The 23,420-nt window shown below is 39.2% G+C and overlaps 1 protein-coding gene across 1 annotated transcript in view; it reads left to right on the forward strand.

Moving 5' to 3' along the window:
- The window catches only part of LOC150081798 (axotactin-like), a 638,696-nt gene that overhangs the window by 99,514 nt on the left and 515,762 nt on the right, over nucleotides 1-23,420 (forward strand). Inside the window, exon 7 of the mRNA XM_090378896.1 lies at nucleotides 9,605-9,762. Within this exon, the coding sequence (XP_090235022.1) occupies nucleotides 9,605-9,762 (158 nt within the window). The remainder of the gene's footprint in view (nucleotides 1-9,604; nucleotides 9,763-23,420) is intronic.

The following is a 23,420-nucleotide window of genomic DNA, read 5'->3' on the forward strand; positions in this document are numbered from 1 at the left end:
CCACTGAGCAAGCAAAAAAAAAAAAAAAAAAAAAAAAAAAAAGCAGTGCTCGCAACGTGCGTGTGCATGTTTTTATAGGCATGATAATTTGCATAATTATTATTATTAGCCATACGGTGCAAGGAAGCCTGAGGCTTATGCTGCACCAACAAAAAAAAAAAAAAAAAAATCCCGAGTTACCCTGAGAGAGAGAGAGCGGAAGCAGAAAGGAATCACCAAGAAAGAGAAGAATAGTAGTAGTAGTAGTAGTAGTAGTGGCACATGATGCAAGAAAGCAAGTGTAGGAGCTTATGCAGCATCAGCCAAAAAAAAAAAAAAAAAAAAAATCATCACACCATTCCCTCCAAATGCCTGTCCAGTTCCTCCTTAAATTTATTTAACCTATCAACTTCCACAACGACAGATGGAAGTTTGTTCCAGCAATTAACCACCCGCTGGCTAAAGGCAAATTTCCGCACATCTATTCTACATCTATCCTTTCTTAATTTGAACTTATGTCCCCGTAGGTTCGTAATCTGAACAAGTGGAAGGATCCCATCAGAATTCAGCGTGCTCAACCCATTCAAGGCCTTATAGACCTCAATCAGATCACCGCGCAGGTGCCTAGTCTCCAGCCACTGCAATTTGCAGAACTTAAGCCTCTCTTGGTAAGAGAATCCCTTCATTCCACTCACCAATCGTGTTGCTCTTCTCTGTACACGCTCAAGCAAATCTACATCCTTCCTAAAATGAGGCCTCCAGACTTGTACGCAATACTCAAGGCGTGGCCTGACCATTGCCTTATACAGAGGGACAATCACCTCCTTTTCCCTGCTAGCAAAATTCCTATATATCATTGACAAAACCCCATGACCTGCCCTAGCAGCCTGTCTGCATTGCTCAGAAAACTTCATATCTGACTGCACAATTACTCCCAGGTCTTTTTCATTTTCTACCACCTTAAGTGTAGTACCACACAGTTGGTACGTTTCTCTGGGGTTACTTCTACCCATATGCAGTACTTTGCATTTGTCAAGGTTGAACTTCAGTTGCCACTTCTTAGCCCATCTGCCCAAATTATCTAGATCAGGTTGCAGTAGCACACTGCCATTACTGTCATTAACAACCCTGCCAACCTTTGTGTCATCTGCAAACTTCGACATTAAGCCTGATATACCTTCATCAATATCATTGATAAATACACAAAACAACAGTGGACCCAACACCGAACCCTGTGGGACTCCACTAATAACATTAGTCCACGAAGAGCAGCACCCATTGATTACCACCCTCTGTCTTCTCCCACTTAACCATCCTTTTATCCATTGTAGCAACTTACCCTTAATACCATTGTGCTCCAATTTGTACAGTAGTCTTCCATGCGCAACAGTGTCAAAAGCTTTCCTGAAATCCAAGTATATGATATCAAAATTATTTTTCGCATCCAGTTCCTTTGTGACCACATCATAATAACCAATCAAATTTGTCAGACAAGACTTTCCCTTAACAAACCCATGCTGTGTTTGAATTATTGCTGCAGTCTTGTCTAGATGATCCTGCAATGCATCTTTAACCAGTGACTCCATTATTTTACCCGGAACAGAAGTTAAACTAACTGGTCTGTAATTACTCGTGTCACCCTTCGATCCACCTTTGTGAATTGGGGACACATTTGCACATCTCCAGTCCATGGGAACCTCCCCTGAGTCCAAGGATGCTCTCATAATTATGGCTAAGGGTTTGCTTAGTTGCTTTGCCGCCTCCTTTAAAATAACTGGATAGATCCCATCCACCCCAGGTGCCTTTCTTATGTTTAACTTCAACAATTTCTCCTCCACTTTGCTCTCAGTTATTACAAAATCATTAAGCACACTGCTACAATTTGATAACCTTCTTCCATTTTCAAACTGTAATAATTCCTCACGTGTGAATGTAGATGCAAAATACTCATTCAGTTTGTTTGCTATCTGAGCAGGATCATCAACAGTCGAACCATCGATGTCAAGTGGACCAATCATATTCATCCCCTTCCTTTTAGAGTTTATATAAGTAAAGAAATCCTTGCTGTTTTTCTTAGCATCTTTTGCCAAAGATTTCTCGTAATCCGCCTTCGCCTGCCGAACCTCCTTTGTGACCTGATTACAGACTAGCTTATATCTGCCACAGGCTTCTGCGTCACCTGATAATTTATATGCATCCCATGCATTTTTCTTCTCTGTCACGAGTCTCATTAGTTCATTTGATAACCATTTAGGCCTAAACCTTGAACGATATTTCTTAATCGGTATATAAAGTCTAGTAGCTTCCACGATTAATTCCTTGAATGCTTCCCACTTAGAATTTACTGTTGGTAACATCGTCAGTTGATCCCACTGTACAGAATTTAAAAACTGTTTGAGACCACTGTACTCCCCTTTACGGAAGCAAAAACCCTTTCCTTTACCCCTGACGGTAGTTACCTCTTTGAGTAAATCCCACTTCAGCACACTGTGATCACTGCCACCTAGTGGTTCCTTTATCTGCAAATTCTTAATACACGAATGATCACTGCTGATAACCAGATCAAGAGTGTTACTTTCTCTGGTTGCCTCTCGAACATGCTGCTGCAGAAAACAATCATCCAATAAATCCACAAAAGTCTGACTGGTGTGTGAGTGACCAACCCACAAGTTCCAGTCAATATCTGGGAAGTTAAAATCCCCCATTATAAGACATTCAGATTTACTGGCCCACTCTATTTCTCTGTACAATTGTTCATTGTACTCATTCAAGTCATTAGGCCTATAACACACTCCTACCCTTATTTTTCCTTTCGCAGTGCTTATCTCGCACCAAACTGACTCAACAGAGCACTGTTCATCTATATTAACTGGGTGCACTTCCTTTGATTTTATGTTTTTCTTAATTAACAGTATAACACCCCCTCCCTTTCTGTCCTGTCTATCCTTTCTGTACACATTGTACTCCCCAAATTCCAGTTCTGCATTCCTTATATCTTTGTGACACCACGTCTCTGCTATCCCAACAATATCCGCCTTTGATGTCTTGACCAACACTTCAAATTCATCAAATTTATTTACTATACTTCTAGCATTGGTATACATGCAAGCATACATGCTCCTATGCCTATTCCTTTTTACCCTAACACATCCCAAATACCCAACTATTCCATGATGACTGCCATCCGTCCCTGAAACCCCCAACACCCCTCGCTCCAGGTCGCTTCTTATTCTAATAGAAGTTGTGCAAGAATCACCTTCACCTCTGCCTGCGGTTACTGTTAAACTATTAGTCTTTGTATCCCCCCAAACTAGCAGTTTTCCGACCCACCTAACACTGTCTCGATAGCATCAGCAAATATTCTTGCACCCTTTCTATTTAAGTGTATCCCATCCCTGTAGAAGCAATCTCTCCTGTTAACAAGTACAGTCCAGGCTGAAAAAAATTCTACCCCTTGAGCCTTGCACAATCCTTCCAGGGCCGAATTGATCGACAAGGCTCTCATCATATACTCCCTCCTATCGTGTCTGGGCAGAATTGCAGACACTTTCAAATTCAACCCTATTTCACGGCTTTTTTTCAACAGTGACCTGTACTTGTTGAGTAATTCCGCCGGTCTCCTACTCTTAATATCATTAGTGCCAACGTGTACAACTATATCACCTTTTGTGCCCTTGAAAGATGATATCCGCTCTACAACGTCATCAACCTTTGCCCCTGGCAGACATACCCTGGTCCTGTTCCACCTATCCTTTTTACAAAGCATGTTCCCCGTTTCCCTGACAATAGAGTCACCAACAACAACTAGTTCCTGTGGGACCAGCGCATTCTGCCTTAGGGGTTGCCGCTGTGTTGCGTGATGACCAAGTGCAAGCTCTGGCGTTGATGTGGGCAGCTGAGAGCTTGATGGGCCCCTCAATTTACTTCCTTCGAGGGCATCCACCCTGTCCTTCAAGCTGTCATATAGGCCCATAAGAACGCTGAGTTGTTGCCTGATTTCGATACACTCCTTGCATCGCGCACACACAAAGACATCCCCCATGGCAATATCATGTTCCGTTCCAGAGAGTTCGGCAAACATTTCACAAGTTGCACATTTCTTTAGGCTGTGATGCGTTGGAGAATTGCCCCCCTCAGTTCTCCCCCGAGTCACAGCACTCCTGCCACTTTGTGCCCGTTGCTTTGCTGCTCTAGTTTGGGGCATGGTAGTTTAAATTAAAAAAAATCAATAAATTAAATGTCAGTAGTATTTGAATAGAAACTATTAAATAGAAACAATGAAGCGTATTACTATATAATAATGAGTTAGAGCTACCTAGCTACCTCAATTAAAAAATTTGAATTCCCTACCACTATATCCAAAAACAATGGCTACAAAAATGGAACGAAATAACGGTTTTACCTATCGTAAGTAAAATCCACAAAAACTCTTTATCTAAATTAAAAATAAAAAATAACCAGCGTAACTATAACTATATGACTACGTATTAAGTACAATATAAAATAACAATCATGTAAATAACAGGTAAACACTTATCGTTTTTGCAGAGCCTGTAACTGATAGCTGTAACTTTTAAAGAGATTCAGCGCCCTCTCAATGAATGATGATATCCAGCTTAGAACCCTAGGTTTGCCTAGCCCATACTCACCAGATGTGAGCCCTTGGGGTTAATGTGCCACTCTGTAAGGTAGTAGATTGATTTCTATTGGATACTCGGAATTTGCATGCTAGGATGCCGATTATATTAAATATGCACCTTCAGCGACATCTTCTTCTTCTTTAATGCTGCCGAATGGCGTTTGCGATTTCGTTTTGATATTGTTCTCTGTCTAGCGCTTCTCTGTCTAGCGCTGCGTGTAGGATTTGTGCTGTTGTCATGTGAAGCCACGTGTTGATGTTATCTAGCCATGCCATTTTCGGTCTGCCTGGGCGTTTCTTGCCTTCGATCTTTCCCTCCAGGATGAGTGGTAGTAGGTGATATTTTTGTTGGTTCCTAGCAATGTGACCTAGGTATTTGCATTTCCTGCTGATGATGGTTTTGAGCAGGTCCCGTTCCGTGTGCATGTCCTGCAGGACCTGTGCGTTGGTTATCTTGGCTGTCCACGGAATTTTCAGCATTCTTCGGTAGAGCCACATTTCGAAGGCCTGGAGCTTTTTTGTAGTGGCTGATGTTAGAGTCCAGGTTTCTACACCGTAGAGCAGTATTGGCCAGATGTAGCATTTCAATGTGCGTAATTTGAGCATGATGTTCAAGCTTCTGTCGGTGAGGAGGGTTCTCCATTTGGTGAATGCCTGCCTGGCTTGTTCAATTCTGCTTTTGATTTCGGCCTCATGGTTCAGCTGGTCATCAATGAGTACTCCGAGATACTTGAAGCGGTGTATTTGCTCTAATTTTTCGTTGTTTAGTTTGATCGTGATTTTGCTTGCAGTCCTGCTGACCTTCGTCACCTTTGTTTTCTTTTTGTTGATTCGTAGCCCCCATGCTTGGCTTTCTATGTCCACTTCGTTCAAGATGGTCTGTAAATCTTGTTCTGAATCCGCTATTAGTGCTGTGTCATCGGCATATCTTAAGTTATTGATGTAGTGTCCGTTAACTTTTATGCCGATGTTCTTGTCAGCCAGTGTTTGGTCGAAGATCATTTCCGAATAGATGTTAAAAAGAATGGGAGATAATGGACAGCCTTGCCGGACGCCTTTTTTTTTTATTGGAATTGGGTCTGTCAGGTCGTTGTCATAGCGAAGCCGGGCTGTTTGATTCCAGTAGAGAGTTGTAATAAAGTTGATATCATTGTTTTCAAGCCCAAGTTTTCTCAGTCGGTCAATTAGGCGGTCGTGGTCTACTGAATCGAAGGCTTTCTCGTAGTCAATAAAACATATATACACGTCTTTTTGATGTTCATAGCACCTTTGTAGCAATATTTGTAAACAGAAAATTGCTTCTCTGGTGCCTAGTCCCCTGCAGAATCCGAACTGTGTGTTTCCTAGTGCACTTTCGCACTTACATCTTTGCTGAATCACCTTGAGGAAGACTTTTAGCACCTGGCTCATTAGACTGATCAGCCTGAAGTCTTCGCATTTCCGGCTGGTAGCCTTTTTTGGTAGGGCCACAAAGATGGATTGGAGCCATTCGGATGGAATGTCGTTGTTGTTGTAGATTTGATTGAACCATTTCGTTAGTTGTTGGATGTTGCTGTAGTCTAGTTGTTTCAGCAGTTTCACATGAATCTGATCAGGTCCACAGGCCTTGCCTGGCTTTGTTATTCGGATGGCATGTTCCACTTCAGATGTTAATATGTGGAGATTGTCTTCCTGTCTTCAGCGACATAGTTCGCAATAAAATATTCATGAAAAACGTTTTTTTTTTTTCTGTTTATTTTGGCGAGCAGTGTAGTATTGATAGATATTCTATCTATTTCTACAATTTCAGCAATAATTTCTTCTTAATCTTGTGGTTTGACGAACTGTAACGTTGTGCACTATTTTTTTCGAAGTAGTAGGCGTTGGCTCATCGCCATTGTTTTCAATTCTTTTCATGACATGAATTGTTCGAGGTGGCGATAAGTCCATTGTTGATCATGCTTTACATAGATACAATTTGGCACAGAATCTACTCTATGCGATTTGGAACGTATCTGGCAACAAGCTGGCTGGTTTTATCATCATTCCTAAAATACTGCCAACATTCTTTATACGTGTTACACATTGTTAAGGATATATAAAATAAAAAATTGAAATTATTTTTATTCAGAAATATTAATTTTTGTTGTTATATATAAAGAAATGTGATTATGACGATTTTCAAATTGACCATATCAGTTTATTTAATTTTAATTTACGTTTAATTTAATATGCACGTTCTCATTTTGCTGTTTAGTAAAATGAGAACTGATAGCTTTTATTACCTGATAGCTTATATACTAATGAAAGGGTGGACATTTTGTGTTTTTCTGAAGAAAATAATTAACGGCAAAAGCATTACTTTAGAGTATAACGCTTACTTGTTCTTGGATAGATGCGACATAAGCCGGTAAGGAGGGTAGTAAATTCGCTCACCTTCGTCGTGAGATTTGCCATTGTTTTGCCAGTCTAGACCATCTCTGAAGGGTGAGAGAAAATTTTTGGTTATTCTGGCATATCCCGAGCTCATCAGGGCTGTGTAAATAGGGGTTGTATTGGATGCGCTGCATTTAGGGGCCCCCCAGTTGAGGGAACCATCAATGTCTCAACATAAATAAACTAAGTTCCTTAACCCCGTGTGCATCTAGACCTCCCAAGCACCTATGAATTGGCCTGGAGCTCCTTATCCATTTTTGATCATATGTGCTAAAATCTTTGAAAGGCAAGGCCTTTTATATATGAAGCATACCATGTGACTCATAAAATTTCGACTGCACTACTGCATTATAGAGACAGAAAGAGAAACAGAAAGCTCCCAACAACTTTATCTCAAATCCCTCCCCAAAGCATATGCATCCTCTCAACATAAAGAATACCAATTTCTTGAAATATGTACCTATTCTTCCAGGGATTCAGGAATTTTAAAATCACAAAATTTCTTGGGAATTTACAGGAAGAAACACTAAATTGAAGTGGAGTGAAAACATGAGGGATGATGAATTCAAATTGTGAAAGGATGGTTGCAGGAAATCTATCTTTAGCCAACAGGTGGTTGATTGTGGGAAAAAACTTCAGCCTGGTATGGAATTACATAAATTGAAGGAAGAACTAGACAAACGACCCCATGGGCTCATATCTGGTGAGTATGGGTTGGCACACCCATGGTTCTGAGCTGGATATCAGCATTCTTCTCTTTCTTGGTGATTCCTTTCTACTTCTCTTTCTCTGTCTCTCAGGGTAACTTGGAAAGTTTTTTTTTTTTGCCTGGTGCAGCATAAGCCTCAGGCTTCCTTGCACTATATGGCTAATAATAATAATTAGAGGGAGATGGAAGGTGATATTGGAAGTATTTTTTGGCTGGTGCTTTATCAGCTTGCTTTTACTAATACTACTACTATTACTAATACTAATATTTGTCTGATTATTATTATTATCAGCCATATGGTGCAAGGAAGCCTGAGGCTTTTGCTGCACCAGCCAAAATAAATTTATTTCTGAGTTACCCTCAGAGAGAGTAAGCGAAGTAGAAGGGAATCACCAAAGAAGAGAAGAATGATGATATCCAGCTCAGGACCCTTGGTGTGCCAAGCACATACTCACTAGATGTGAGCCCAATGATTCTATATAAGTTTGCTTTCTTCATCATTTGCCATTACAACTACTACTACTAAAACAGCTTTGTCGCAAGTTAAATTTTTTTGTAAAATATTGAAGCAGTAGCTCTTGACACATCAAAAGCTTTTGATAGTGTTTGGTGTAAAGGTTTTCTAAATAAACTTCCATTGTATAGTTTGCCAATTATTTTTTTGTAATTTGGGTATCCAGTTTTCTCACTGCAGGTGATGGTAGATGGCTTTCTGGCTTATAATTTCTCCACTAATGCATTTGTTCCTCATGGTTCAGTTCGTTCTCCCACTCTTTTCCTCTTGTATGTTAATGACCTTCTTCCATTGACCAGAAATTCTATCCATAATTTTGCTGATGATAGCACATTGCATTCCACCTTACAGTTTGAGAAAACATGCCCTGCACTAACTGCTTTAACTTCTCAAATATCCTCTATCATTTTCTTAAATGCTGATCACCAGGTAATTCTCCAGTGGGGCAAAGATAACTTAGTTGATTTCAATCCTAAAACTCAGGCCTACGTTATATATATCCTCAAAAGGATTCTTCTGCTCCTATGCCTATCTTCTATGACAATCTGATTTCTAGACAAGATCACATTTCTCTATTGGAGACACCTTTTGTTCTCTTTTATCTTTTACTCGGACTTCTAATCTCACTTGGCATAAGGACATCACAAAAATTGTTTACTCTCCATCTAAAAAACTGGGTTTTCTCTATTAGTCATGGCATTGCTTTTCTTCCAAACAGCTGTTCACTCTGTACAAATCGTAAACCCGCCCTACCATGGAATATTGTTTCCACATTTGGGGCGGTGCCACCAAAACCTATCTGAGGCTTCTAGATTCAATTGAAAAGATGGCAGTTAGGTTAATTAATGACTCATCACTAACTAAGTCTCTCCACTTTCTGTCTCAAAAATGTGCTGTTTTTGCTGCATGCCTTTTTATAGATACATAAATGGGCACTGTTATTCTGAATTGGCTTCTATAATTCTGGCACACTCTCTCTCTTTCTCTCTTAAACCAATCTAAATACTTGCTGCAACCGGTCAACATCCTTTTACTGTCCAACTTCAAACTTGCAGAATTAACTATTCTTCTTCCTCATTTATTCCTTCAACTTATGTTTTCCTACAACTTCCTTTCATGTTTTTTTCCTGAAAAGAAAGTACAATCTACAAAAGTTCAAATTAATGTCAACAAGTGTCTTTCATCTTCTCAACCCATGCATGGTACTAAGTATTATAGGTTCTAATACCACTCGTTCTTGGTCTTTATAAAAGAAAAGAAAAGTTATATTGATGATAATGTGGTTAAATGTTATAAACTTATTATATGTAGTATATTTATTTATAAATCATTCAAACTTGATTTTCAGACTTTTCTTCCTGATTCAATTCTCCTATATGGATCTGGGGAACAGCCTCTTATCAACAATGTGGCATTGAGCCTTTTCAATGGTAGACTTTACTTTGAAATCAACTTTGGAGATAAAAATCTGAACACCACATTGGGTAATATGCTGCATGATGGGTAGTAAGTAGTATCCTAATTTAATTACTCTCTTTCTCATTATCAAATTTTATATACAGTAAATCTTATTTTGTTCTAAATCAGATAATTCAAATTTGTGGATAATTCATATATTTTTCTCATGTTGTTGGTGTGATTTACATGGTAAAATATGTTTAAAATCATTATCAGCCATATGGTGCAAGGAAACCTGAGGCTTTTGCTGCACCAGGCAGAAAAAAAAAAAAAAAAATCTAAGTTACCCTGAGAGAGAGAGAGAGAGAGAGAGAGAGAGAGAAGGAAATCACCAAGAAAAAGGAAGAATGATGATATCCAGCTCAGGACCCTGGGTGTGCCAAGCCCATACTCACCAGATGAGAGCCCCTGGGGTTAAATATGAAGAAATATCAATCTCTTCTGGACATTCAAAGTTTTACTCTCATCACATTGTGTATGGGAACTAAACAAAATACTTTCATTTATTAAAAATGTTTTGATTTTCACACACACCAACTCTACCATGTAAACCTCAGAGCAGGTACACAGCTAGTCCTCTTGTTTTTGTTCTATCTTTTTGTTCTCTGTCTTTGAACTTCTGTAGTATAATAATGCCATCATAAACTTAATGGTGTTATAAAGTTAGCAGTTTCATAAAACTAACAAATCCATTAACACTAGAACTGTTGGCACCTCCGTAGCCAGGTGGGCAGGAGCAGTAGTCACACTTCTTGATTAGACCGGGGTTCGAGTCCGTGCCCACCAAATATGGAGGATGCGGAAAGGTCAGGGAATGACCACCGCATATCCCCAGAGCAATATGGCCTTAGTTGCTAATGCTCCTAAAAACCAAATAACTGACTAACTTGTTAATGCTCCTAAAAACAAAAAAAAATAACAATAATAACTAGAACTATTACAGACCTGTTAAAATTAGTTAAAGAAGCCTTGCAGGATCATCTAGGCAAGACTTTAGTTATGGTTCAAGCAGCATGGGTTTGTTAAGGAGAAATCTTGTCCGACTGATTTGATTGGATACTTTGCAAAGGAACTAGATGCAAAAAATATTTTTGATATCATATACTTGGATTTCAGGAAAGCCTTTGATACTGCTGCACATGGAAGACTGCTGTACAAATTGGAGCATTAAGGCATTAAGGGCAAGTTGCTGGTATGGATAAAGGGATGGTGATTGGGAGAAGAATATTTGCTGATGCTATCGAGGCAGTGTTAGGTGGGTCGGAAAACTGCTAGCTTGGGGAAGATTCACAGACTGAAAGATTAACAGTAAGCAGAGGTAAAAGTGATTCTTGCACAGTTTCTATTAAAATGAGCAGCAGCCTGGAAAGCAAGGTGCTGGGGATTTCAGGAACTTGGGAAAGTCATAAAGAAACAAGTAAATACATGGACTGTGTTAGGGTGACTAAGGGTAAGAACAGGTACACGTATACTGGCCAACAACTGGGCTCACCTTCCTTATACAACATCAAGATCACAACTCTATAAAAATCTAAGCAACATCACAGCACAGCATGGGTTTGTTAAGGAGAAATCTTGTCTGACCAATTTGATTGGATACTTTGCAAAGGCACTTGGCATATATGCAGAAGCTCGCAGTGGCACTCAATCTGTGCTCCACAGCCCACGACTACATCAACATCTGGGAATTTCTGGGTAGGAAAATCCTGGATAGAGTTCTCAGAAACTGTCCAGTGTTCTGCTCAAACCTGCAGAAGCTCCTGACCTTCACGCAGTACTTTCCCAACAGCATCATTCCTGCAATGAGCTCTGTCAACATGTTTTTGATCTGTTGTCCAGTGAAAATCCATATTCACGTGTCACCATTCCTGTAACTGTCATTAAAATTAAAACTGACTCAAAGGGAAAGATGTCTAGACTGGCTCAATCAGTCTATCAGGTTATACCTGGATTGTGCTCTGCAGTACGGCCGTATATCATCAGTATCTCAGAAGATCCAGTTCAAATGCAATTATCGATAACTGAAAGCTATTTAAGTTAACCTTATGTTGGAGAATGCAATATATTTGCTGTGATTTATGTATTCTCTGAATGTTATCTATTATGTTGTTGTTCTGTGTATTATATGCATGTTGTTTGTATTCAATGGATGTTCTATGCATTCTACGCAGTTTTCTTTGTGCAGTTTGTATATAAGTAAATATAATGTCTCCAATTAGATTTTTAGATTCCTCTGGATGCCTGTAATGGCAATCATATCCTGGTAATATTTTGAGAAAAAAGAATTTTATTATTATACTTGCATGTATACCAATGCTAGGAGTATAGTAAATAAATTTCATGAATTTGAAGTGCTGGTAAAGGACATCAAAGGTGGATATTGTTGGGATATCAGTGACGTGGTGTCACACAGATATATAAGCAGTGCAGAATTGAAATTCGGGGAGTACAATGTGTACAGAAAAGGTAGCAAGGGAGGAGGAGCTATGCCGTTAGTTAAGAAACATAACAAAATCTATGACAGTGCATCCTTTTATATATGAAGCATTGGTGGACAATACAATGTTGAGTCAATTTGTTATGAAATAAGCACTGGGAAAGCAAAAATGAGTGTAGGAGTTAGTCATAGGCCTAATGACTCTGATGAGTACAATGAACAGCTATACAGAGAAATAGAGTGGACCAGTAAATCAAAAAGAATGTCTTATAATGGAGATTTTAACTTCCCAGATATTGACTGAACTTGTGGTTTGGTTACTCGCACACTAGCAAAGCCTTTGTGGATTTACTGGATGATTGATTTCTACAGCAAAATGTTTGAGGCAACCAGAGGAGTAATACTCTTGATCTGATTATCAGCAGTGATTATTCATGCATTAAAAATTTGCAGATAAAGAAACCACTAGGTGGTAGTGATCACAGTGTACTGATGCTGGGATTTACTTAATGTCACTACGATCAGGGGTAAAGGGATGGGTTTTTGCTTTCTTAAAGGTAGTGGTCTCAGACAGTTTTTAAGTTCTTTACAGTGGGACCAACTGATGTTACCAACAGCAAATTCTAAATGGGTAGCATTCAAGGAATTAATCAAGGAATTTCATACCAACTAAGAAATACTGTTCAAGATTTAGGCCGAAATGGATGTCAGATGAACTAATGAGACTCGTGGCTGAGAAGAAAAATGCATAGGATAGATATAAATTATCAGGCGAGACAGAAGTCGATGGTACATATAAGCTAGTCTGTAATCAAGTCTCAAAGGATGTTAGGCAAGCAAAGGCAGAGAAATCAAAGGAAAAACAGCAAAGACTTCTTTACATATATAAACTCTAGAAGGAAAGGGTTGAATCAAGGTTGATATCGATGATTCAACTGTTGATGATCCTGCTCAGATAGCTGACAGACTGAAGGAGTATTTTGCTTCTGCATTCATACATGAGGAATTCTGGAGGGAAGTGGAGGAGAAAAGCTTGTTAAACTCTAACAGGGAGATAAATGATTTGTAATTACTGAGAGTAAAGTGGAGGAGAAATTGTTGAAGTTAAATATAAGAAAGGCAACTGGGATGACTGGTATCTATCCAGTTATATTAAAGGAGGTGGCAATGGAAGTAAGTAAACCTTTAGCCATAATTAGGAGAGCATCTTTGGACTCAGAAAAGGTCCCCACAGACTAGAGGTGTGCAAATGTTTCCTTAATTAACAAAGGGGGATTAAAGGGTGACACAAGTAATTACAGACCTGTTAGTTAAACTTGTGTTCTGGGGAAAATAAAGGAGTCACTGGTTAAAGAAGCATTGCAGGATGATCTAGACAAGACCACAGAAATAATTCAGACACAGCATGGGTTAAGTGAAAGTCTTGTCTCACCAAATTGATTGAATACTAGGATGTGGTCACAAAGAAACTGGATGAAAAAAACAATTTTGATATCATATACTTGAATTTCAGGAAAGGTTTTGCTGCTGTTGCACATGGAAGACAGAGCGCCTCCGTAGCCAGGTGGGAAGGAGCAGCAGTGCGTAGCACACGCTTCTTGATTAGCCCGGAGTTCGAGCCCATCACCACCAAATACGGAGAATGCGGAAAGGTCAGGGAATGACCACCGCATATCCCGGAGCAATATGGCCTTAGTTGCTAATGCTCCTAAAAACCAAATAACAAACAAACAAACAAGCATGGAAGACTACTATACAAATTTTAGCAGTATGGCATTAAGGGCAAGTTGCTACAATGCATAAAAGGACTGTTAAGTGGGAGAAGAGAGAGAGAGAAAGTGGTAATCAATGGACACAGTTCTTCGTGGACTAATGTTATTTGTGGAATCCCCCAGTGTTTATTGTTGAACCCATTGTTGTTTTCTGTATTTATTATTGATATTGATGAAGATATATCAGGCTTAATTTCCAACTTTGCAGATGATATGCAGGTTGGCAGGGTTGTTAATGACAGTACGCTACTGCAACAGAATCTATAAAAATTGGGCAGATGGGCTGAGAGGTGGCAACTGAAGTTTAACGTCGACAAATGCAAAGAACTACATATGGGTAGCAGTAACCCCAGAGAAACATACGAACTGTGTATTACTATACTCAGGGCGATAGAAAATTAAAAAGAACTGGGAGTAGTTTTTTTGTGAGATATTATTATTGTTATTATTAGCCATATGGTGCAAGGAAGCCTGAGGGTTATACTGCACGAGCCAAAAAAAAAAAAAAAATTTCTGAAATGCCCAGAGAGAGAGAGAGTCACCAAGAAAGAGAAGAATAATGATATTCAGCTCAAGACTCTGGGTGTTCCAAGCCATACTAACCAGATGTGAGCCCCTTGGGTTTATTTGAAGTTTTCTGAGCAGTGCAGACAGGCTGCCAGAGCAAGTTATGGGGTTTTGTCAATGATAAACAGGAATTTTGCTAGTAGGGAAAAGGAGGTGATTATCCCTTTGTATAAGGCAGTGGTCAGGCCATGCCTTGAGTACTGCATATAGGTCTGGAGTACTTATTTTAGGAATGATGTAGTGTTGCTAGAACAAGTTCAGAGGAGGGCAACAAAATTGGTGATGGGAACAAAGGGCCCTCTTACCAAGAAAGTCTGAATGCCTACAAATTGCAGAGGCTGGAGACTAGGCACCTGCAAGGTGATATGATTGAGGTGTATAAGGCTTTGAATGGTTTGAGCAGGCTCAATGCCTATGGGATTCTTCCTCTTGCTCAGATTACAAACCCAAGGGGTCATAAATTCAAATTGAAGAAAGACAGTTGTAGAACAGATGTGCAGAAATTTAGCTTTAGCCAGCAGGTAGTTGAATGCTGTAATAAACTTCTATCTGTTATTGTGGAAGTTGTTAGCTTAAATAAATTCAAAGAAGAACTAGACAATTTCAGAGCGGATGGATGGGTGAAATAGGAAAATTTTATTTATTTATTTTTTGGCAGATGCTGTATAAGCTTGTTTCTTGCATCATACGCTCTGCTAATGCTAACTGCTGTGAGGTCAGTTTGACTGTTTGTCTACTTTAAATTATTGCAGATTTGAAGCCTTTTAACTACAGAATTGAGTTCATGACATTTCTTAATTTTACGTTAACTTATAGCATACATAATTGCAAATAGTTTTGCGCAAATTCTTCTTTTAAATTTCATACCTCGCTACTTAAAACCACCAAATCATCCAATTTGACTGTTTATAAAATTTTGATAAAATTAGTTAATTTATATACAGTTAATAAAGTTTTTGTATTTATTTACCTTGTGGCAAATATGTGATTCTAATTGCCCTATGGTTGTGCAAGTACATGCTCAGGCGTGTATCTCTGTACATATGCATGCCACTTCAGGTGTGTGAGTGTGTAGTAGTCACTACTATATATGGCTGTGCTGTGCCATTTTAGTTTAGTTTGTGTGAAACTTTATATGTGGAAAGATATTTCAACAATTTTTATAGTTCTAGTTTAATTGTTGGTGCACAATAACTTTAGATGCTGATATACCATCAAACTCCTAATAACCAACCTAACCTAGTTTAATTGCATCACTAAAATTGGTGATCTTATGGTCATGCCCAAGAGCAGATTTAAAAATACCGAGAGGAAAATCTAGTTGAAAATGAGTCTGGAAAGAGAGTGGAGATGAATTTAAAGAAGAAAGTGAAGAATAGATTCCTAATGAAAGAGTTGAGGAATGTAGTAATAGTGTCTATCATTGGGCAGCAAACATAATTTCAAAATCTGAGCCCAAATCTGGTGGTCCTTCAGCCAGACAAAGGAACATAATTCACAATAATCCTTGGCCAACTTCTTATGCAAGATGAAATGTTCATATGGATTCTGTTGCAAGTGCATTTTGTTTATTTGTAAATACTTCAGTGATGATAAAACACATAGAATGGCACTGAAATTGAAGCATGAAGACAATTGAAGGATAATAATTGATGTACATTCATTCAAGAAGTTTATGATTTTATCACTGTACTTTTAACTCGCAGAGCATATGGTACTTGAAGTTTAGAAATGGATAGTTTGTGGACAACTGTATGGGGGAGGCCTCGATTTTTTTTTTTAATGATACAATGTCATGTAACAGCTTCTGTGAAATTAAGCAATTCATAAGATTCAGCATATGTTCTTCAAGGAAGGAGCATCTAGGAAATGATAAATTTGCTTTAGCTTAAGAACTATGGTGTAAATTTATATCCACCTATAAAGTGTGCTATATACCTTGAGCAAACATTACAATAGATGAGCAACTATTTCCAACTAAAGCTAGATGCCAATTCACCCATTATATGGCTAAAACGTTTTGGTTGGCATCTTGACAAAACTTCAAAATATCTACTGAATGGCTTTTCTTATTTGGGGAAAGATGATATACAGCTAGTCAACCAATTTCTGAATATGTCTTCCTAAAACTAATGGAACCATTTTTGAATCAAGCTAGAAACTGGTGATGACTTCTTTACTAGTTTTGAATTGGCAGAGAAATTAGTCCAAAAAAATACTACTGTAGTGGGAACTGTGAATCATGCTTGTAAAAAAAAAAAGTTCCAACATCTATAAAAAAAAAGCAGAATTATATTCCACTTCAGTTTTCAAACTTGATGATTGCACTCTAATGAATTATTAGGCCAAAGCAAATAAAAATATCATAATCTTGAGTACATTTCATGTGTTGCAATAAGTAATGGTACAGAAACAGTATGGGGTTGATGTTTTAGACCAAATGGCTAAAAAATATTCAACCAAAGCAGATTCCTGTAGATGGCTGCTTCACATCTTTTATAATGTATTAGATCTTGTAGTAATCAGTGTTTGGTTTACTTATAAAGAAGTGACAGAGAAAATTATGAAGAGAAGAGATTTTATATTTAATCTAGCCGAAGAACTCAGGAATGTATAAATTCACAGGAAGCAGCAGCTCAAACAAGTAACAATAGTGGCCATGTCAAACCTCTAAAAAGGCATCAGTGCTAATAGGCAATGCAATGCAAAAAACTACAGAAATGTTCTCTGTGTGCAAAAAGTATGTATGCAGAAAGTGTACAGGGACTGTTGATATAATCTAACTGGCAACAGTTAGATTATATCAATGCTTATAATAAAATTTTGAAAACACAACTTAAACGTCTATTTTATGCACAGCAGCTTTAGGTATTTTTGCTGATCAGAATTTCTAGTGTTAACCAGACTGTCTTTCACTTCAGCCATACTTTTTTCTTTGCCTTTCTTTCTTTCTTTTTTTTTTATATATATATATATATTTTTTCTACATGGGTGCTCTCTAATTCACTAGAGAATTCCACGTTGTGTAAACAATACCAGAAAGAGATCCTGGATAGTGTTATTTAGTGTTCAATAATAAAGTAAGATAGGCTAAGGCAAACATTAATGATTTTGGTGTTATTGTACACAGAATAGCATTTTTGAATAGTATTCAGTGTTGGTTTTCTCATAAAATCTCAGTGAAAGGAATTTACAATGTGTTAATTTTAGAGAAGGCAAAAGTCATCAGAAAAGTAAAAATGGCATTAACAAAAAGTATGACATTCACAAGGAATTTGGGATACTAGCCAATATATTATCACCAAAAATGAAAAAATAAATGCAAAATTTGGACAGCTTCAATGAATGTGTAATTCAGAAGAGACTTTGTGCCACTAATGATGAGTGTTGACAACTCTATGTTAATACAGTTCAAACAAACTTTGCTTTGAGCTCACAATTTGCTTTGAGCTAACAATCAACTACTGGCTAGCCAAAAGCAAACTTCTAACACATCGCTCTGGCAGCCATCCTTCCTCAACTTAAATTTATGCCCCCCCCCCCAGTGCCTCCGTAGATAGGTGGGCAGGAGCAGCAGTGTGTAGCACATGCTTCTTGATCTACATCCTTCTTAAAGTGAGGCCTCCAGTCCTGTATACAATACCCTAGATTTAGTCTAACCATGGCCGTGTGTAAAGAGATAATCATCTTCTTATCCCTACTAGTAAAGTTTCTGTATATCATTACATTCTGTGTGAATTACTTAACAAGTACAGGTCAATGTTGAAAAAAAAGCCTTGAATTAGAGTTGAATTTGAAAGTGTCTGCAATTCTGCTCAGACATGATAGGATGGAGTATAAGTCGATCAGTTCAGCCCTAGAGAGATTGTGCAAGGCTCAAGGAGTAGAATTTTTCTCAGCCTGGTCTGTGCTTGTTAACAGGAGAGTCTGCTTCTAGAGGGATGGGATACACTTAAATAGAAAGGGTGCAGAATATTTGCTGATACTATCGAGGCAGTGTTAGGGGGGTCGGAAAACTGCTAGCTTGGGTGAATACACGGACTAATACAGTAACAGAAGCCGCTGGCAGAGGTGAAAGTGATTCTTGCACTGCTTCTATTGGAATGAGCAACAACCAGGAAAACAAGAGGCAGGGGATTTCGTAGACTGCTGGAAGTCATTGCAGTACAAGTAAACAAATGGGCTGTGTTAGGGTTGCTAAGAATAGGAACAGGTGCATGTATACTTGCATGTACACAAATACTAGGAGTTCGGTAAATAAATTTGATGAATTTGTGGTGTTGGTCAAAACATCAAAGGCAGATATTTTTGGGATATCAGAGATGTAGTGTCACACAGATATAAGGAATGCATAAATGGAATTTGGAGAGTACGTGTACAGGAAAGATAGGAAGGGAGAAGGGGTTATGCTATTAGTTAAGAACTACACAAAATCTAAGGAAGTACAGCCAGTCGACATGGCTGGACAGTGCAGCGTGAAGTCAGTTTCATTCCAATAGAAGCAGTGTAAGTGATTCTTGCACTGCTTCTATTGGAATGAGCAACAGCCAGGAAAACAAGATGCAGGGGATTTTGTAGACTGCTGGAAGTCATTACAGTACAAGTAAACAAATGGGCTGTGTTAGAGTTGCTAAGAATAGGAACAGATGCATGTATACTTGCATGTGCACAAATGCTAGGAGTTTGGTAAATAAATTTGAGGCATTGGTCAAAACATCAAAGGCAGATATTTTTTGGGATATCAGAGACGTGGTGTCACACAGATATAAGGAATGCATAAATGGAATTTGGAGAGTACATGTATAGGAAGGGAGAAGGGGTTATGCTATTAGTTAAGAACTATACAAAATCTAAGGATGTACAACCAGTAGACATGGCTGGACAGTGCAGTGCGAAGTCAGTTTGGTGTGACATAAGCACTGGGAAATCAAAATTGAGAGTAGGAGGGTGTTATAGGCCTAATGACCCTGATGAGTATAATAAACAACTGTACAGGGAAATCGAGTGGGTCAGTAAATCAGAGAGTCTTATAATGGGGAAGTTTAATTTCCCAAATATTGATTGGAATTTGTAGGTTGGTCGGTCGCACACTAGCAAGGCTTTTGTGGATTTATTGGATGATTGTTTTCTGCAATAGCATGTTCAGGAGGCAACTAAAGGGAGTAATACTGTTGATCTGATTATCAGTAGTGATTCTTCATGCATTAAGAATCTGCAGAAAAAGGAACCACTAGGTGGCAGTGATCACAGTGTGCTGAAGTGGGATTTACTCAAAGAGGTAACTGCCATCAGGGGTAAAGAGAAGGTTTTTTGTTCGTAAAGGTGACTACGGAGGTCTGAGACAGTATTTAAATTCTATACAAAGGGACCAACTGATGATGTTACCAACAGCAAATTCAAAATTGGAAGCATTCAAAGAATTAATCTTGGAAGCTACTAGACTTTTCATGCCAATTAAGACATATTCTTCAAGGTTTAGGCCTAAATGGATGTCAGATGAACTAATGAGACATGTATCAGAGAAGAAAAATGCATGGGATACATACATTGGTGTGCAAAACTTAACGACCAGTCAGGTTTTCACCTGTAGCTTCTCATAGGAGTGGCCTGGATATGGGAAAAGCATACCAAAGGAACCTCGTGAGATACAGAAATGATGAAGGAAACACACCAACACAACAATGGAAACAAAACGGTACAGAGGGACTTTATTCAAAACTGGCAAAATAGCACTGGCTGTCATGATACAGAGGAATCACTGCCAAAGATGGAACAAAGGGAAGAGGTTGTCCTCAGTAGGAGATATGGCCACCCCTAATGTTAATGCAGGCTTTGCACCACCTGTCCATACTTAGAACAGTGTTGTCGAAAAGTTCTTGTGGTAACATTGTCCATTCCTCTGTCAGTGCTATCTTCAGCTGGGGAATATTTTCTGGTGGGTATGGATGTGCTGGTAGGCATCTCTCCAGAGCATCCCATATGTGTTTGGTGGGATTTAGATTGGAAGAACAGGCAGGCCAATCCATATGAACAATGTCCTCACTTTCCAAAAGCAATCAGCAGATGCAGTGCAATGGGGTGTGATGTTACCATCCATAAACACGAACTCGAGGCCAATGGTACCTCGGAACAGACGCACATGGGGAAGGATTACCTCAGTACAGTAGCATGCACCGGTTACAGTACTGCCTTCCAGTATATGGAGTTGTGTTCATCCATCCAAGATAACGCCTCCCCAGACGAGAACACGTCGACCGCCATATCGTTCCCTTTCAGTGATGTTTGCAGGGTAATACCGTGTGTTAACCTCTTGCCAGATTAGCTGAAGTCCAGAATCACTGCTGAGACTGAATCTGTCGTCATCAGTAAAGATCATCTTACCCCATTGCGCTGCTGTCCAGTCCTTGTGTTTGATGCACCACTGTAAATGGTGTCTCTGATGGGCAGATGTTAAAGGGACCTAGCGTACTGGCCGTCGGGAAAACAGTCCACCCTTGTGGAGTCGCCTGGCCACAGTAAACCGCGATATCCTGTGTCTGTGCTCCTGTGCAGCTGGTTTGCAATGGATCCCGCTGTGTGGTGTCAGTCCCCTCTTGGCCTATAGGAGTATATAGCAGTCATCATTGGGCATCGATTTTTCGTGGACGACCACCACTGGTCCTTCGAACAGCTGTACCTGTCGTTCTGAAGGCCGACCACACACACAAGACGATTCTAGGGGCGATACTGAACTCTGCAGCCTCACTCCTCGCACTTCGACATTCCTCAAGCTTCCCAATTATTTAACCCTGGGTAAAGTCATCCAGATGTTGTCTACTGGCCATTTCGTTGTAGCACTGTATGAAGCCAATTGAATATCTGTAACAATCATGCTCACCATTTGGTAATTTGCACAAAACTGCTGAACTGCTGTTTTTATCTGTTTATGTGAGCCCTCTCATCACGATTCAAATTTTTGCATGTGCACCAGCTTTCTACTGAACAGCCACAGTTATGAATATCGAATAACACTACTGAATATCGCCACAGGCGGTTTTATTTGATTTTGTGGTTGTAATCCCAGGGCTCACAACAGGTGAGTATGGGCTTAGCAAATCCAGGGGTCCTGAGCTGGATATCATCATTCTTCTCTTTCTTGGTGATTCCTAACTACTTCTGACGTGCTCTCTCTCTCTCTCTCTCTCTCTCTCTCTCTCTCTCTCTCTCTCTCTCTCTCTCTCTCTCTCTCTCTCTCTCTCTCTCTCTCTCCCCTTCTAATAATAACAATAACCTTTAGAAATAGTGTTGGTGCTTAAGTTTTGCACATCAGTGTATAAATAAATGGGTGACACAAAAGCTTAAGATAGATATAAGCTGGTCTGTAACCAAGTCAGAAAGGAGATTGGGCAGGCAAAGGCAGATTACGAAAAGTCTTTTACAAAGGATGCAAAGTGTTGTATCCTTTTTTCAAACATCCTTTGCTTTCCTTCTAGAGTTTACATAAGTAAACTCTAGAAGGAAAGGGATGAATCAGATTGATCCATTGGATATCGGCTATATCCAGTGGACCAACAGCTAACAAACTAAATGAGTATTCTCCATCTACATTCAAACATGAGGAGTTATTCAGGGAGGGGAATGCCAGAGGTGAATAAAACTCTGGCAGTGAGCTTGATGATTTTATTTTTATTATTATTATTATTATTAGCCATATGGTGCAAAGAAGCCTGAGGCTTATGCTGCACTAGCAAAAAAAAAAAAAAAAAAATTCCCTATTATCCTGAGAGAGAGAGAGAGAGAGAGAGAGAGAGAGAGAGAGAGAGAGAGAGAGAGAGGAGAGAGAGAGAGAGAGAGAGAGAGAGATCACCAAGAAAGATAAGAATGGTGATATCCAGCTCAGGACCTTGGGTGTGCCAAGCCCATACTCACCAGATGTGAGCCCCTGGGTGTTTTTGTAATAACTGAGAGCAAAGTGGAGGAGAAATTGTTGAAGATAAACATAAGAAAGGCACCTGGGGTGAATGGGATCTATCCAGTTATATTAAAGGAGGCAGCAAATGAAGTGAGCAAACCCTTAGCCATAATTATGGGAACTCTGGTCTCGGGGAAGATGTGCAAATGTGCCCACAATTCACAAAATAGGATCAAAGGGTGACACAAGTAATTACAGACCTGTTAGTTTAACTTCTGTTCCAGGGAAATTATTGGAGGCACTGGTTAAAGAAGCACTGCGGGATCATCTAAACAAGATTTCAGTTATAGCTCAAACACAGCATGGTTTTGTTAAGGGGAAGTGTTTGTCTGACCAATTTGACTGGATACTATGATGTGGTCACAAAGGAATTAGATGCAGGGAATAACTTTGATATCATATATTTGGATTTTAGAAAGGCTTTTGATACTGTTGCACATGGAAGACTGCTGCACAAATTGGAGCAGTGTGGCATTGGAGGCAAGCTGCTATGGATAAAGGGATGGTTGAGTAGGAGAAGACAGAGTTGTAATCAAAGGACACTGCTCTTCATGTACTAATGTTATTAGTGGAGTCCCTCAGGGTTCAGTGTTGGATTCGTTGTTTTCTGTATTTATTAATGATATTGATGGTGGTATATCAAGCTTAGTGTCCAAGTTTGCAGACGATATGAAGGTTGGCAGGGTTGTTAGTGATACTAATGACAGTACACTGCTGCAACGTGATTTTGAAAAGTTGAGCAGATGGGCTGAGAGTGGCAACTGAAGTTTAACATTGACAAATGTAAAGTTCTGCATATGGGAAACAGTAACCCAAGAGTAATGTATCAACTGTGTGGTACTACACTGACAGTTGTAGAGAAAGAAAAAGACCTTGGGGTAATTGTACAGTCAAATATGAAGTTTTCTGAGCAGTGCAGTTGGTCTGCAAGATTAGCTCATGGTGTCTTGTCATTGATATACAGGAATTTTTCTAGCAG

The sequence above is a fragment of the Mastigoproctus giganteus genome, chromosome 8 (genome assembly GCF_048544385.1).
Source record: "Mastigoproctus giganteus isolate SK-2022 chromosome 8, ASM4854438v1, whole genome shotgun sequence".
Taxonomy (NCBI): domain Eukaryota; kingdom Metazoa; phylum Arthropoda; class Arachnida; order Uropygi; family Thelyphonidae; genus Mastigoproctus; species Mastigoproctus giganteus.